Here is a 16,359-nt window from a genome sequence, read left to right on the forward strand (position 1 = left end):
GGCAATGCCTGTAGTGACGAGTATTAAAATAATCTGAGATTTTGAGTATAAAGTCATTAATTTCCGACTTTATTGTCGAGAATTAAAAATTACAAGAATAAAAGTTGTAAATTTACGAGAAATAAATTTTAATTTTATGTTACAGGCATTGCCTGAGACGGCTATTATGAAAACGGGGGACTTATGTGACCTTTGGCCACATAAGTGGAGGGGGCTGAGAGGAGCACATCAAACCACATAGAAAAGTGTAAAGAAAACCAAAAAAAAGAAGAGAGAAGAATCAGACTCTGGAGAGGAAGAAGATGTCTGTTTTTTCTGTGAGTTAGCAGAAATGTTCTGGGTTCTGCAGAATAGTTCAGAAGCTGCTGGAATAGTTCACAAGACAGCAGATTTGTTGGGGAAGAGGCGAGTGTTGCAGTTTTATTTTTTAAGCATTTGTGTGCCTTTAACAAAACTTAAAAATCAAACTTTATATTCACTGGAGTTTTAAAACAATGTGAATTTTCTTCACTAAAACTGTTCACTGCTTGTTCACATGTTTAATAAATGTTTTTTGCACTCTGAATTATTCTATTCTTTTTGTCCCAAACTGAAATATTGAGTTTTTATAGTTTCCGTAACATTTGCACATTGACTCAAAGTAGGCCTATGTTTTACACAAAACTAAACTTATTAAATACTTTAATATTGTATACTGTGGTTATTTAAACAAAAAACATAACATTTTGGTGAAGTTTACTGTTTTTTGATATGTTGCTGATTGTTGTTGCAACTGTCCTCAGGTTTGGGGTCAGTTGCAACGTCTGAATTTTTTTATTCAAATAAATATTGTGATTGATATGGTATATGTAGCCATCTTTAAATGGTATGGCTATTTAGCAGACAGATGTCGGTTTACTATGTAAAGATTTGGTGTGCCTAGTCTGAATAATCTCTGAGTAATTGAGAGTAATGTAAAAAGTGTTGCAACTGTCCCCAGTCTCCCATACAATGTTTCTGGATTCTGCTCACCAACATGGCGGCCAAACCCGCGCAGGGCATAATACGAAAGTGGATGCTGAGTCGGCGGGGTCCTTGGTCGCCTCTATATGACGTCATCACAAGGGTATAATATATATATATCATATATATATATATATATATATATATATATATATATATATATATATACACACACACACACACACACACACACCACGGATCGCCGAATGTACTTGGTACACACAGTAAGCGCACAAATAGTTTTCAGATAAAGTAAATGCGATTAAGAAGTATTTGAAAACAACGATTATATTTGTTGTGAAGTATTGTCTTCTTTATCTTGTTATCCTCTTAATGAGCAACCTGTATTCAAGCGCATAATTAGAAGTCCATTAGGGACTGTTTTCATTGGACGTGTTGTATCCAATGTCATCCAGCAGATGGAGACATTCTCAAGCTTGCATAAACTGTGGCAACAGTACTGAAAGCATGTCCTTAGTTCTTACATTTACACTCACACTATAAGAACTGGTGTTTAGGACGTGGAGTATTGCAACAGTACTGGACAGTTTGATGATTCAGGCTGTACTGTACTGTACTGCCGGTCACGCCACCACAAGTCCAAACATGCCAGATGTTGAGTGTCTTCTTGCTTTACTTTCATTTCGATTCTAGTCTCAATTAGCAAAACACCATATACAAACTATAGCACACTTGCAAGTGCATCGCTTGAAACCCAAAAACGTACTGCTAAACCGATATAACTGAATATTATTATCGGTTCTTTGTAGCAAAGATAGTATCAAAATGCTGGCTCTTTAGCTCCATTTTGGCTTATTTTACAGAAGATCTCAAGAAAAGCAGACTTGCGGTGAGAAACACTGCTGCATTCATGCAATAACTCACGGCAAAACAGGAAGGTGGTGTCCGTGTTGACCTCGCTGCCATATTGTGTCTTTGGGAACAGTCACTTCACCAATCACGTCTTCAATGAGGGTCAAAGAAAGCTGAAATGTTCACTTATGCCGTTCATTCATCATTATAAACGCATTTAGAATTGTTGTATGTATGTAAAACTATAATTGTAAAAACATTTGTGAGAGTCAACAGGCTGATGACATCATAGACGGGCGACGGAGCTGACTTCCGCTTCCTGCTTGCATGTACAGTATTAGCAAGCTAATAGGATGCTGACCGATGTTTTGTGTTGATAAAAAAAATACTTTGCTCAGGGAAATACCTTAATTTAGGCCAAAAATACATACAATTTGCTGAAATATGCATACTTTTGACTAATAATAGTCCATATTCAACCACAAAACAGCATGATTTATTGATATATTTTTGAAAAGGCGTGATAAGAGTGAAGCCGAGGTAAGACTGTACTGCTATTATATCAGACGACCTATCCCTGAGACCTTTACTTCAAAGTTAGCCCTAATGTAAACTGCTTCATTCTTCCACCTTTTGTTTTTATTTTGCATCAACCCCACCTCCCCCAACCCCTCTATTACCCCTATTTATTTACACGTGCCAATGACTTTGATTGTGAAGCAGAAGCACACCTCCACAAAGCGGACAAAGCAGGTTAAGGTCATCTTCCCTTGCATGGAGAAGAGCCTTTCATTAGGGGTGTCTTAGTAATGAGCTGCTGCCTCAGGCCTGTATAGCATGTAGGCACGTGCACAGATAGACCCCTCGTGGTGCTCAAGCACCTGCCCTTTTGCCCAGCATGAGAAAAGTGTACTTTCTGCTGGAGGCCATTTTTTTTCAATTTATTTAAGACTAAAAATGACCTTCTCTGTCATCAATTGCTCCCAAATATACTTTCATTTCTCACGGGGCATTTTTTTGAGTTCTTGTGGGACTTCTTCCCCGACCTGCATGAAAATTGAAATGATTTGCTCCGATTTTGTGAGTGTGCATGTTGTGATGCATGAAGACATAAAAAGTTGGAAGCAAGATGATCGAACAGCAGTGAAAGCTTTTCTTCCACGTCAGAGAGGTGAAAATAATGCTCCCAACAACACCTCGCCTTTTTAGCCGGGGTCCTACCCTGGAGGTCAGGAGAACCCGGGGTGGAGAGGGGCAAGGGACACCTCGCCTGTCCGCCTTTGAGTCATCATGGGACGGCAGGGCCGGGGAGCAAGTCGGTGGATGCAGGCATGGGTCCACAACGCAGTCGCTTATACACATTCCAGCACGTGGTGCAGACTTTCCTCCCTCTTTTATAAGTTACTTTTCCATTTTGTTGTCTTGCAACAGAGCAAACGCTGAGAAACGTGGCTTTGCTGCGGTCTTTAGTTGGTTTGGATTGGTTATAATGGGCTATCGTAGTAATCATGCTTATTGAAATACATACTTGAATGATTTCCACATGCGAGAACAGTGCATGTATGCGCCATTTTTGCTTTGATTTGACATGACTTCTAGTTTTGAATATGCCCCCATCTCTTTGAGACAAGGCCGACTACAACCGAATGTGACGTCACGTGAAAACCAGCAATACTCTCCTCTGACACGCAGCATCAGACAGACAGGTAATAACGGTGTTTGCGCAATTCCCTGATGTTGTTAGCTGCTAAATTGATCATCACATTGGTTTAGTTTGGTTTAATTTTATTTGAACATGCATGAAGGTTCCAATGGAATACATCTCATGAATCATTTCACAGTTCCTCATGTCCAAAAGGAGTAGGAAGAAGCAAAGCTGACTGAATCCCCCCCCATCTGTTCCACATCTTGTACAGTGGAACAGTATTCCATGTAATATTATTCCATATAGTAATCAGTGTAATAACAAATAAAAAATAAAAAGCATGACAGAACAATCAATGTGATGATCAAGACTCTTCTGCCTTGTATTCAGCAAACATCAACTGCTTGTATTGTTTTTTGAATTTGCTCATCTCTGTACATTGTTTGAGTTCCTTACTCAACCCGTTCCATAATTTAATTCCACACACGGAAATGCTGTGGGTTTTCAGCGTAGTTCTGGCATATAAATGTTTTAAATTCAATTTTCCCCTAAGATCATATTTCTCCTCTCTTATAGAGAAATACTTTGTGACGTTTTTGGGTAACAAGTTATTGTTAACTTTATGCATTACTTTAGCGGTTTGAAAATGTACTAAATCAGCAAATTTTAATATCTGTAATTTTAAAAGTAAAGGGTTTGTATGTTCTCTATACTTGGCATTATGAATTATTCTCACCCATCTTTTTTGCAGTACAGTGAGTGAGTGAAGATTGATCTCCACCCAATAAGCTAGATATGCTAATACCAAGGAACAGTAAAGAGAGTGGAGTGATTTTTGATCAAGAACAAATTTAGCTTTTTTGAATATTGAAGTATTTCTAGCCACCTTTTGTTGTATATTTTTGATATGAGATTTCCAACTCATTTTTTCGTCTATTATGATCCCCAGAAATGTATTTTCTTTCACTCTTTCAATATCCACTCCGTCTATTTGTATTTGGTCGTACGTGTATCCTTTCTGCTATTTCCAAATAACATTATTTTAGTTTTACTTAAGTTCAAGGATAATCTGTTTTTATCAAAATGATTTTAATATGACCATTTCATCCTTGACCTTTTTAATTAGTTCCTGTGTGCTTTCACCAGAACAAAAGGCAGTGGTATCATTCGCAAATAAAACCAATTTTAAGTCCTTTGTCACTTTACAAATGTCATTGATCTACAAATTGAACAGTTTTGGTCCCAGTAGTGACCCCTGGGGTACTCCACACGTGGTGTATAAACTCCCAGATGTATATTCTCCTTGCTTTACAAATTGCTTCCTGTTTGCTAGGTAGCTTTTAACCCAATTCAAAACTAATCCTCTAATTCCGTACCTTTCTAATTTTGTTGCTAAAATATTGTGATTAATTGTATCGAAGGCTTTTGTCAGATCCATGAATACTGCAACTGCACACTTTCTGTGGTCTATAGCAGTAGTAATTTCCTCTGTGATTTCGATCAGTGCCGTAGAATTTGAAATGTTAGCTCTGTATCCGTATTGACTACCTGCTAGTAATTCTTTGTTATTCATAAATGTGTCCAACCTGTTATTAAATAGCTTCTCCAATTGTAATTTTAGAAAATTGGGGTAATAAGGAAACTGGTCGGTAGTTTGTAAATTGATGTTTGTCTCCATTTTTGAAAATTGGAACCAGTTTAGCTATTTTCCTTTTGTTAGAAAATGTTCCAGTCTGAAATGATGTTATTAATATAATTAACAATAATTATAACTGATAATTAACGCTTGTACAATGTCATTGATAACCCTTTTAATTCTTTCCATTTCGATTACATTGTTTTTGTTTGAACAATGCTTTGACATGCTTTGCATTGCTTTGACAATGTCAGTGATTTCCTTTTTCGTTCCATCAGTGAGAAACATGGAATTGAGATTCCTATCTATGGTTTCATTCCATTCGTCCATTGTCCAGAGTTTTGGAATTTCTTCTTCCAGTTTTGGTCCAGTATTTACAAAATAATTGTTAAACATTTGAAGTACCTCATTCATGCCATCCTTATTAGTGTTTCCAACCTTGAATTAGTGGGGGTAGTCTGCTTTCTTCGTGTTGTTCTTTATAATACTATTTAGGATGCCCTAAGTTGCTCTAATGCTATTTTTATTCTTATCAAGTAAATGACTAATTCTGCTTCTTTAGCTTGTTCAATGATAAATGTCCTGTATTTTTCTTCTTACAGGTGATTTTTAGTCCTTTTGTCATCCTTGGCTGATTGCTTTTCTTTTGCTTCTTGGACACATCAGCGCCACTGAAAACATTGTGTCGCTACTGGTCCAATTTTTACAAAAAAAACCTCAAAGCCTTGTCCAGCTATTTTCTGACGCTTGTCATGTTTAACAAAGGGAGAGGGAGGCAGGGCAGGCAGAGAATTTAAAGACTGTTTGACAAATTAGGAACAAAGTTCACTAGTTTAGTTTCATTTAAAATCATAGTTATTGAGATAAAAGGTAGGTCTGAAGTTGAGCTACATGACAGTCTGGTGACGTATATTGTTCTAACACTATATTATTAGTGTTATGCTGCTTATGCTTCAACTGTCAGAAAACAGTAAAAAAAAAAAAATGTGTGTACGGGCCTTGTCACACCTTGACGATTTAGCCAGCTTATGCCAACGTATGAAAAATTTGGCCAATACGCTGGCGTACGTCGAATAAGTTATGGGTAAATTTTGTATACGTTAACAGCACGCGGAAGCACACCGGCATACGTCGTAGTACGTCTAAGTCGTCCAAAAATTTTGTGTATTCACAAAAGTTTTCGACGTATGTCAACGTATTCATACGTCCCGCATACGCGGGCAATAAGTTATGCGATCGTTGACACCCGTTCACACACATTATTTGTAAGTTACACATAAGTCGTAATACGTCAACATACCTTGAGACAAAACTGTCTTCTTGGCAAGCTTTGGCTGAGAGGAGATGGAGACTGTTGTTGTTGTTGTTGCATTTGCAGATAAGTTTGCAGCTTGACCAGTAGAGGGCAATGTGACACTGGGAATGGAACTAACATTTATTTTTTTTATTTTTTTGCTCTTTGTCTGAGAGAAACAATGCACGTTTTAATCAAGCATTATTGATCACGTCAACATAAAGTGCATAGGAGTGTTTACATTCAAAAAGAATGGAGAGGTAGAGCATGTTACTGTCCAAGTTAGCGTTTGCTGGAAAAAAATAGCACTATTTAAAAATGACTATAACAGACAGCCATGATCATCCGTCATAATGACACCACATTCCTTCAAGTGTTATTGCACAGTGCAACACTTTAATAATACTCAAACAACTTTGGGGAATGGAACTAACCCACACCACCCACAGCCTCCCCCTCCCACTCTCACTCTGATGGAGATGACGCAGGTTCTAACGCCTTTCCCTCCTGTTAGTTCCATTCCGTGTTTTTGTTACTGTTAATTCTGTTAATAACTGTTAATTCTTAATGCCCATGGTTTGATGCACTGTTAGTGTAATTTGTAAGGCATTAATAAAGTTGATTGAAAAAAAAAAGTTGGTTCCATTCCCAGTGTCACAGTGCCCTCTACTGGTCAAGCTGCAAACTTACCTGCAAATGCAACAACAACAACAACAGCCTCCATCTCCTCTCCTCTCCCCTCGCCAAGAAGATACAGTTTTGTCTCAAGGTATGTTGATGTATTACGACTTGTGCGTAACTTACAAATAACGTGTGTAAACGGGCATCAACAATTGCATAAGTTATTGCCCGCGTATGCGGGACGTATGAATCATACGTTGACATACGTGGAAAAGTTTTGTGCATGCACAAAATTTTTGGACGACTTAGACGTACTACAACGTATGCCAGCGTATTGGCCAAATTTTTCATACGTTGGCATAAGCTGACTAATTCATCAAGGTGTGACAGGCGTTGGGCATAAGTTGTGAACGCCGGCAACACGCTACGCATTCGTTGATATAAGTTGTCCATAAGTTAGAGAAAAGTTCTATATAAGTTACTAATACGTCATGTTTACGTCAAACTCGTTACGAATATGCTATGTATACGACCAAAATTGCAAAAAAAACGTCGGCAGTTCAACGTATGCCGTCAAAATGACCACGTCGGGCATGCGCTGCCTAAATCGTCAAGGTGTGACAGGGCCCTACTCTGTTGTCGGCTCTAAGTGCTTCTCAAAACGTCTGTGCGACTGTTCGAGTGCGTGATAGCATGTACAGTTCAGCTGTGCGCATAAAACGATGAGCGATTTCAAGAAACAATACGAGCATTTGATGTTTGCAAAGTAGAAACATTGTGTACATACAATGCAATGTCTAAACACTACTACACTCACGACTAACTCTTCCTTCTTGTCGCTTATTACTCTTTATTCTTTTGTGAGTACATTGCCAGTAGTCACCCATTATCCAACTATGTTCTGTTCTATTTCATTTGTCATTGCTATGTCTAATCACAACCACGCTTACTACTTACTCTTCCTTTTTAGGAATTAATTGTCATTACTCACCTATTAAACTGTTTTGTTATGTCTATTTCATATTATTTATTAGGATTGTCAAATCAAGTAGTTACAGTGACAAGAAATCTGACTAAATTTGAAATTTGACTGCTATTTTTTCTACTATTTATCACATTATTACATTATCTCTTTAATTTTCGATGTATTCAACTAGAAAAGAGTGTATTTGGAATACAGGAAGTGAACAAATGTATTGCAATTGATGTAAAACGGATGGGGGGTAGGACTAAATAAGCTTTGCTTCTACCTACTCCTTTTGGACATGTGGAATTGTGAATTGTAATATGATGTATTCCAATGTAACTTGTGTGCATGTTCAAATAAATTCGACCTTTACCCTTACCATTACACGTACATGGACCATCAAGTCAGCCCGAGGCTCTGTCACCAATTAGAGAATAAGATTGCGTAACCCATGTTCCGTCAGTCCCGGTTGGTGTAATGGTACATACTGTTCCCTTTCAAGGCAGAGAGCGTGGATTAAATCCCGCCCTCTACAATTTTTTTAAACACAAGGAGGCATCCGAACCAAACAGGCTCGATCCAAATTTTTGTCCCAGTCCACCCCCGTGTTTGTACATGAAAAAAGTACCAGCCCATAAGATACAGTATTTATTTATTCCACAATGGGGAAATGTCATCACTGCAGTATACAATTGAATGTCTGACCTAATCTAATGTATACTGTAGCTCGGGCCAGTTACATCCAGTCTTACAGTAATGATGACACACCGACATGCTGGTTGATGGGTGTTTTTTGTCATTAAAGCAAGGAACTCTGAAGCACAAATGCTCACTGTGAGCCCAGCGGGGGCCAACAAAGAAAGGGGGAATCCAGTCTATCATCGTCACACCCTTACCCTCACCCTACAAAATGATGTCCTATAAGCCGCTCTGGCTGCCGCTGATATAGAAACACACCTTTCAGGTTTGAAAGAGAGAAAAGCAAACGCCACACACAATTACAGGCAGACACCTTCACTATTGAGATATGTTCAGTATCAACTGAAAAGTGCAGAAGATGATACACAGTGAAAAAGACATAGATCTGTTAGTGTATATTAGTATTCCACATTTCTGGCACAAACAAAAGGTCTTTCAGCACCGCAGCGCATATCATTCCAGGAGTCCCCTGTACGCATAAACAGAGAAAGAAAAACACAAAGTATTAAGTACAAGATTGATACATTCTTGGGATTTTTTTTCATTTCTCATTTGATCTGTGGTCTTTTTAAACATCACTTCACGACTGACATCGGTGTAACTCGCCTGGGCTCGAACCAGCGTTAACAGAATGAGAAGCGAGAGCAATAAGCATTGAGCTAAAAGCCCTGAGCTGTCACCTCAGCTGATGTCCACAGTGGCTCTTAAGGCAGAAGGGGTCGGGGTTACTAACATACTCCTCCACAGCCACACTGGCTGGCACCTGTAACATCAACCAAATATCCACAGAACTATTTTCCCTGATAGAAGACCCTGAACCAAGTCTTTGGACGACGCTACACCTATGCTTTGTTCTACATACAGTTAATGCATATTGTTACTGTTTACATATATGGTGTGCTTTCTGGCTAAACAGAGCACTGCTAAACTGATGTTCATTAGGTTTTGCCACTTTGACAATAGTGCTCTTTCTTTTCTATTCAGAATCCCAAGATAAGAAGGCCTTAGACAGGTAAATGCTGTAGAAATAGATCAATACCTCTGAAATTAATCTCTGCACAGTTTAGATTGCTATTCGTTCTTGGTCGGTTGTTCGCCCAGTCAGTGAAATCCACGGTTGAGCCATCTGTCCATTCAAAGACTCCTTCCTGGAAAGACAGGGTTCACATTTTCACGAAATCATTGGTATCTAGAACAGTATGCATTCAAATCATGACATTTTTGATGTGATCTTAACTGCTTGTGAGTTAGGGAAGCTGGGAGGAAAGAAAGATACTTTAACCACACGGGGAAAAAAGACACCTTACCCCTTAACCGTAACAGCAATAGGAACGTGTGGACTGTGCATCAACAGTGCGCCTTTAATGTCTTTATTTTACAAACAATCATGACAAAACGGCATTGAAAGACAAAATTAAGTGTCTGGAAGCTACGGAGCTTTATTTGCAGGGAGTTAGTGAAGACTCTGACCTAGTGTGGCCAGAGGTCTCCAAATGGAACACTTTTGGAGCGCCTGATCCTAATGTCAGAAAACCCTGTTTAAAATACTTGTGTCATTGTCACATTTGAAATGGGATTAGGTAAGAACTCAAGCTATGACCTCATTGTATCTTCCAGTCCACGCCACCAAACTTTGAAGGCATTTTTGGTAAAAAATAAATAAATAAATAAACAAACCTAAAAAATATACCCTCTCAGCAGATCCATCTCCCTTCCTCTACTCGCTAGTCAATTTCAAACTGTCCTTCCCGGACAAGTCGCATTTCCTGACAGTTCCCACACATTTTTAAGGTCCCTCTTTAACTTCCTGGAGGTCTGATGATGATCTCGTAGGGTAGAAAGATGTTTCCTGCCTTGATCAGCTAGGACGGGTGTGCATTTACCCCCCCTGGGCCAAATGCGGCCAGCCATCCATTTTTAATTGGTCCATAACAAAGTCTAAAAATGTAATTGACTGTGGCCTGCGCATACTGTATGTGCTTAACTGTTTTTACTTCTTAGTTTAAACACTAGGTCAAGCTCCTGTCTTGAACAAAGCATAGTCTTCACAAGGAAAGCAATCACAGAATAAAATTGTTCAGGTTCAACAGAAATAATGGAACCAAAGAGATGCAGGATGGCCAGCGAGAACTACTGTATGTGTGGAGCAGGCCAAGTCCGATATTTTTGTATCTTATTTTTCCATGTCTGTGTGAACAGTACGATTCTGACTTTTTAAAATGTGATGCATACATTGTTCGTATGTAGATCGAAATCGGATACGTAGATGCTTGACAACTTCTGAGTTGTGCTACGGCTTGAGCAGCAACCAACTCTCGGCCTTTGCATGTGCAGTGCTGCTTATGGCATGAAATGGCCTCTTATATAACCTGGGCATACAATTAAGCTTAAGCATGTCAAATAAGACAAAGCATTAAGGATTTCCTGCATTTATGTTGTGTTCATGGTATTATTCAGGCAATATAAGCTTTGCAATATAACCTGTTCCAAATGATTATAGTTACTGAAAGCAAAAGCTATTGCAATCACTAATATTTTAACAGGCCAAGGTACATGTTAACATACGATCCCTTCATTGATCTAACCTTCACAATTCCGACACTGAACTTGTGTTTCTGCTTGAATTTCTTTGCAAGATGTCAGAATAGCCTCCCCCAGCTGTTGTTTTGTTGTGATCTGCCTCCCACCCTCATAGATTTTTGGCTTGACGATGCTCCATAGGTTCTCAGTTGGGTTGAGGTCAGGGGAAAAAAGGGGGCCAAACCATGAAGGGGAAGTGAGACAAATTTGGAGCTTGTAATTTAAACAATACAAAACAAAAAATGAAATCGGTTGTTCATCACCTGATCAAAAGTTTAGGTCCATCGCTCAAAAAACTCTCCAAACCAGAACAAAAAATGTTCTAAGTAGGACTCAGTAATGAGGAGCTCCACCGTTCTTGTTCATCACTTCAAAAATGGCTTTGGGCATGCTTGATGCGAGTGTTTCCAGGAGGCTAGTGGGAACATTGCTCCAAGTGGTGAAGATGGCTTCACCAAGGGCATCAACTGTCTGGAACTGATGGCCATTTTTATAAACTTCCCTCGCCATCCATCCCCAAATGTTCTCTATGGGATTTAAATGAGGGGAACATGCAGGATGGTCCAAAAGAGTGATGTTATTCTCCCTGAAGAAGTCCTTGGTCAAGTGAGCATTGTGAACTGCAGCGTTGTCCTGTTGAAAAACCCAGCTGTTACCACACAGACGAGGGCCCTCAGTCATGAGGGATGCCCGCTGCAACATCTGCACGTAAGCAGCCACCAGTTGACATCCCTGCACCACCTGAAGCTCCAGTGTTCCACTGAATGAAAAAGCACCCCAGATCATGATGGACCCCCCTCCACTGTGCTGGGTAGAAAACATCTCAGGTGGGATCTCCTTGTCATGCCAGTAACCTTGGAAGCCATCTGGACCGTCAAGGTTACATTTTTTCTCATCTGAGAATACAACTTTTTTCCACCTTTCAATGTCCCATGTTTGATGCTCCCTGGCAAAGTCTAAACGGGCAGTTTTGTGGCCTTGAAGGAGACGAGGTCTTTGAATTCGCTTTTTGTTTTTTAAATCCTTTTCCCGCAGATGCAGCACCAGTAAGGGCTTTAATTTGGGTTGAAGATCGTCCTGTGTCTTGATGGACAGCCAATTGGATCCTCCGGCTCAGCGCAGGTGTGATTTTTTTGGGGGTCTACCACTTGACTTTTTTGTTCCATAATGCTCAGGATCTTTAAAAAAATGTAGAATGACTGTCTTACTGCTCCCAACCTCAGCAGCAATGGCACGCTGCGAGGGGCCTTGCTTATGCAGCTCGACAATCCGACCACGTTCAAAAAGAGAAAGCTTCTTAGCTTTAGCCATCAGGAGGGCATGACAGTGTGAATCCCTGACAGAAAATGAACATTTTGAGCAGATTTTGGCTTTTATAGCCTGTGGTCTTAAACTTTTGATCAGGTGATAAACAGCCTATTTCATTTTTTTTTGTTTTGTTTAAATGACAAGCTCCAATTTTTTTTTGTCTCACTCCCCCTTCTTGTTTTTGCATATTGTAGCTCTACTTAAAACCTCATTATGATCCAAATGTGCAAAATGCAAATTCTAGCAATTTTTCAAGTGGTCCTAAGATTTCGATCACGAGTGTATATACTGTATATATATATATATATATATATATAGTCTCTCTTCCATTGTTAACTCCCTTTTCGCTCTCCATTTTTGTAGCAACAAATGACTTTCTCTGGTACAAGGCTGTTCAACTGATGTGAACAGAACCACACTGTTTTTATGCAGACAGAGGAGGTGCTAAGTACTCCAGAACTAGGAACACCTGTAGGAATTAGCTGCACCACCAACTGCCAAGGCTTGATCAACCTCCATTTCTTCAAAACAGCTTTAAATTGTTGACCCATTTTGTGGGTCCCTGAAAAGGCCTTTTTGTATCATTCTGAAATACACATTATTTTTCCGTTTTGGGTAACCGTTCCCTTTTTTTTTTTAACCCCTGGCACTTCACCACTTACCTTTGCGCCATTTCAAGCTATTCATTGGACTTGAACGACTTTAATTTCAATAAATAACTGAAAAAAACTGGGGAAATTCCACATAGAAAATCAGACCTGCGTCAAAGTGTTTGCAGTGGTTATTGGTAAGTATTTTACCTGATCCATGTCTTGAAACCCAATCCAAGAACGCTGGAAAGACCCAGCCTCTGCCAGAATCAGGTGTCGAACAACTTCATTCTCCAGCCTACTGTGGATGGAGACCAGATTTCCACCAAAAGTATTGCAGAAAATCTAATGGGTGAAAAATAGGCAACTTCAAAAAAAGTAAGTGCAACAAGTAAACATTAAAAACAAAATCTCAGGTTTTGGAATTGTCTAATTTGAATCAATATCACTGGTGACTAGTGTGTGCGAGGTCACTAAATGATTTGGATTTCACACAACAAAGACAATGGACACACAAAAACAATGCAAATTGATCAAACTGTAGGAAACATATTATTGTTCCCTTACCTCAGCAAGATTAAAATTGAACTCTTTATCCACGAAAATGAGACAGCGATTGTTCAACTGAATCCAGCCTTTAGGACAACTTTGACCTGCAACACAATTGTTATAGTAACAACAAAGATAAAGACAAGAGGACAGTGGATGAGTGGATGAAGGTTCAGGGTTTAAATATCGAGTCTTTGTGTGTGGACCGCATGTGTTCTGTTTGTACTTGTGTTGGTTCTCTGTGAGTACGCTGGTTTCCTCCAGTCTAAAAAACACGTACTGTATGTCTAAACTCGAAGGTTGGCAGTCCTTTTCCAAATGTACTTCCTACTTTAGGTTATAAATCCAACTATGTGGCACAGGCAGTGGAGAAATGCCAAGGTTACCTGAATTTTAACACTGGGGGAACGATAGGTCCAGGCCAACCAAGCATTCAATGTACTGTAAGTAAGGTAAACACAGTGGTGTGAAAAAGTGTTTGCCCCCCTTCCTGATTTGTTATTTCAACACTTTTTCACACCACTGTCGGTGAGCATAATCATTTCATGATGTATTTACAGTATGTGTGTCATTTATCTATTTCATGTTATGTTTAGTTGTGTCAAGTAGTTGTTGATGTGCATGTTAGACATATCAGTCAAACCTAAAACACGAAGACAATAGGTCTGCTTTCATGGATGAGTAAGGAAATTGAAAAAATATTCACATTTGTGAGGCTGAAATAGGAGGATATTTCCAATTTAAAGTAACAAAAAACTTGAGTGGTAAAGAGTTGTCAATTAATTGGGTAATGAATTAATCATCAGTTTATTGATTAATTGTTGCAGCTCTACTTAAAAACACATGTAAATCATTGGATATAAGCACCAAGACCACTGTAAATCCAGTCTTGGTTTTCCATTTGCGTTAGTGAGCAATGTATGATTGATGGAAGTCGTCATCTCTTCCCGTAAACCAACAAAATAAGTAAGATATTATTTTACTTCTCTAATATATTCCTCTGAAACATACAATGATCAAGATACAGCATGGAATACAAGACAGTCACCAACCTTTATTCATTGCAACAGACCACTGTGGAGAAAAGAAAAACCTTGTTTAACTTGAGAGCAGGTAGTAGTGATCAAGCAGAGTTCGCTTTGAAGTGTTGATTTTTATTCCTCTTCTGACATCTGGTCGTGTGTGCTGAGAATATGAATTTTTTTACTTACACTTCCAGTGATGCCACACAAGAGCAACAACAAGTGAAGAGCAAATGCCATCTGTGGAGTGACACATACAAACTATTGGGTTAAAGACGGCAAAGAATAGAATACAAAAGTCAGTTGTGAACGTGAAAAGGGTACCTTTGCTCTTGCCTGTGTGCCTGATGCTGACAGAATGCTCGATGACAGCAGAGATTAGCCTGTTTAAATGTCAGGTGGATGAATGGAATGCCAGTGTGCAAGTATGACAATGACAACTAATTACGAATAACATAGACTAGCCACCTTCCTGGTGACGCTGTCACAGAGGATGCCACCCATACTTACTAGTCACCAACACCTTGTTGTATTCAAACAGCCTGTTTGGAGTGTCTATAGTTGGCTATTTTCTGTCCACTTCCATTTGTAGCTACGTCAGTCTTTGAAAACGTTTCCCCTCCTGCAAATTATGCAAAAATATCGTCAATGTGTGGCAGTGGTTGCTCCGTAGTATGCAGCACAAGGTTAATAGTCACTGTAAAGTCACCACATATTCGAACAGCATCAGTCTTTCCTTTTTCAATGACTGGGACAATGGCTGTGGCCCAGTCACTACACTCAACTTCTGACAAGATCCCAGATGTTGTCAAGTTCTCAAGTTCGGCTTCCACCTTTGGACGCTTTGTGAAATTTTGGAGTTGCTCCTTCTTCTAACTCCATTTTCGCCTGTATCCCCTTTAATGGACGCATGCCCCCTGAAAACACCTTGTGTGTATTGAGCAACTGTCTCTGGGTGGCGCCGTTTGAGTCTGCTCGTGCCAAGCGGAAAGTTTTAATGGGTTGCCAATCCAGTCTGATCTTCCTCTGCCAATCACGTCCAAAAAGTGTTCGTACTCCTCTTTTAAGCACATACAGCATCAGAGCCGTTGTCTTTTGTTTGTACAGTATGTCACTGTCACTTGCAGTGTTCCCTGGTGGCGCACCTTTTCACCTGTGTAGGTCTTGAGTTGGACTGAGGTCTTGCACAGTCTTAAACTGGGAGATGACACATAAGGCGTCCAGCTCCATCTTCAGCTTGTCACCTGATATATACGTCGGGTGTGAGCCATATAATCTCTGTCTCCTTCCTCAATCATGTTGTGTAACTTTGTCATTGCCTCATTCTGACTTCGATTCACCTTCACCTGCAGTCACTTTGTGCACCTTTCTGTCTTCTTGTGAATTGTCTTTATGTGCATGTTTGCTGCTAGTTTTCTGTCTGCACACGCTCTCTATGTCACCAGGTTTGTTACACCTTCTGCAGTTTTTATCTTTCATCCAACAGCCATTTTCATAATGTGAAGTCTTTCCACATCTGTAACACTTTTGCTCATGTCTTTTATTTTCATCCGCTGTCCACAGCCTTTTTCTGTAGCTCCAAAGCATCCTTAGCTGCTGTTTCCATTGACACTACAATAGCCACTGCTTTGTC

The 16,359-nt window shown here is 39.5% G+C and overlaps 1 protein-coding gene across 1 annotated transcript; it reads right to left on the minus strand.

The window, feature by feature from the left end:
- Positions 1-8,762: 8,762 nt before the first annotated feature.
- On the minus strand, positions 8,763-15,956 carry LOC129192691 (galactose-specific lectin nattectin-like). The gene is made up of 5 exons (XM_054796962.1): positions 15,880-15,956; positions 13,723-13,969; positions 13,366-13,500; positions 9,717-9,825; positions 8,763-9,146 (listed from the first exon to the last, which is right to left on the minus strand). The coding sequence occupies exons 1-5, from the start codon at positions 15,954-15,956 to the stop codon at positions 9,076-9,078; spliced, it is 639 nt and encodes a 212-aa protein (XP_054652937.1). The 3' UTR covers positions 8,763-9,075.
- Positions 15,957-16,359: the final 403 nt, after the last annotated feature.

The sequence above is a fragment of the Dunckerocampus dactyliophorus genome, chromosome 13 (assembly GCF_027744805.1).
Source record: "Dunckerocampus dactyliophorus isolate RoL2022-P2 chromosome 13, RoL_Ddac_1.1, whole genome shotgun sequence".
Classification (NCBI taxonomy): Eukaryota; Metazoa; Chordata; class Actinopteri; order Syngnathiformes; family Syngnathidae; genus Dunckerocampus; species Dunckerocampus dactyliophorus.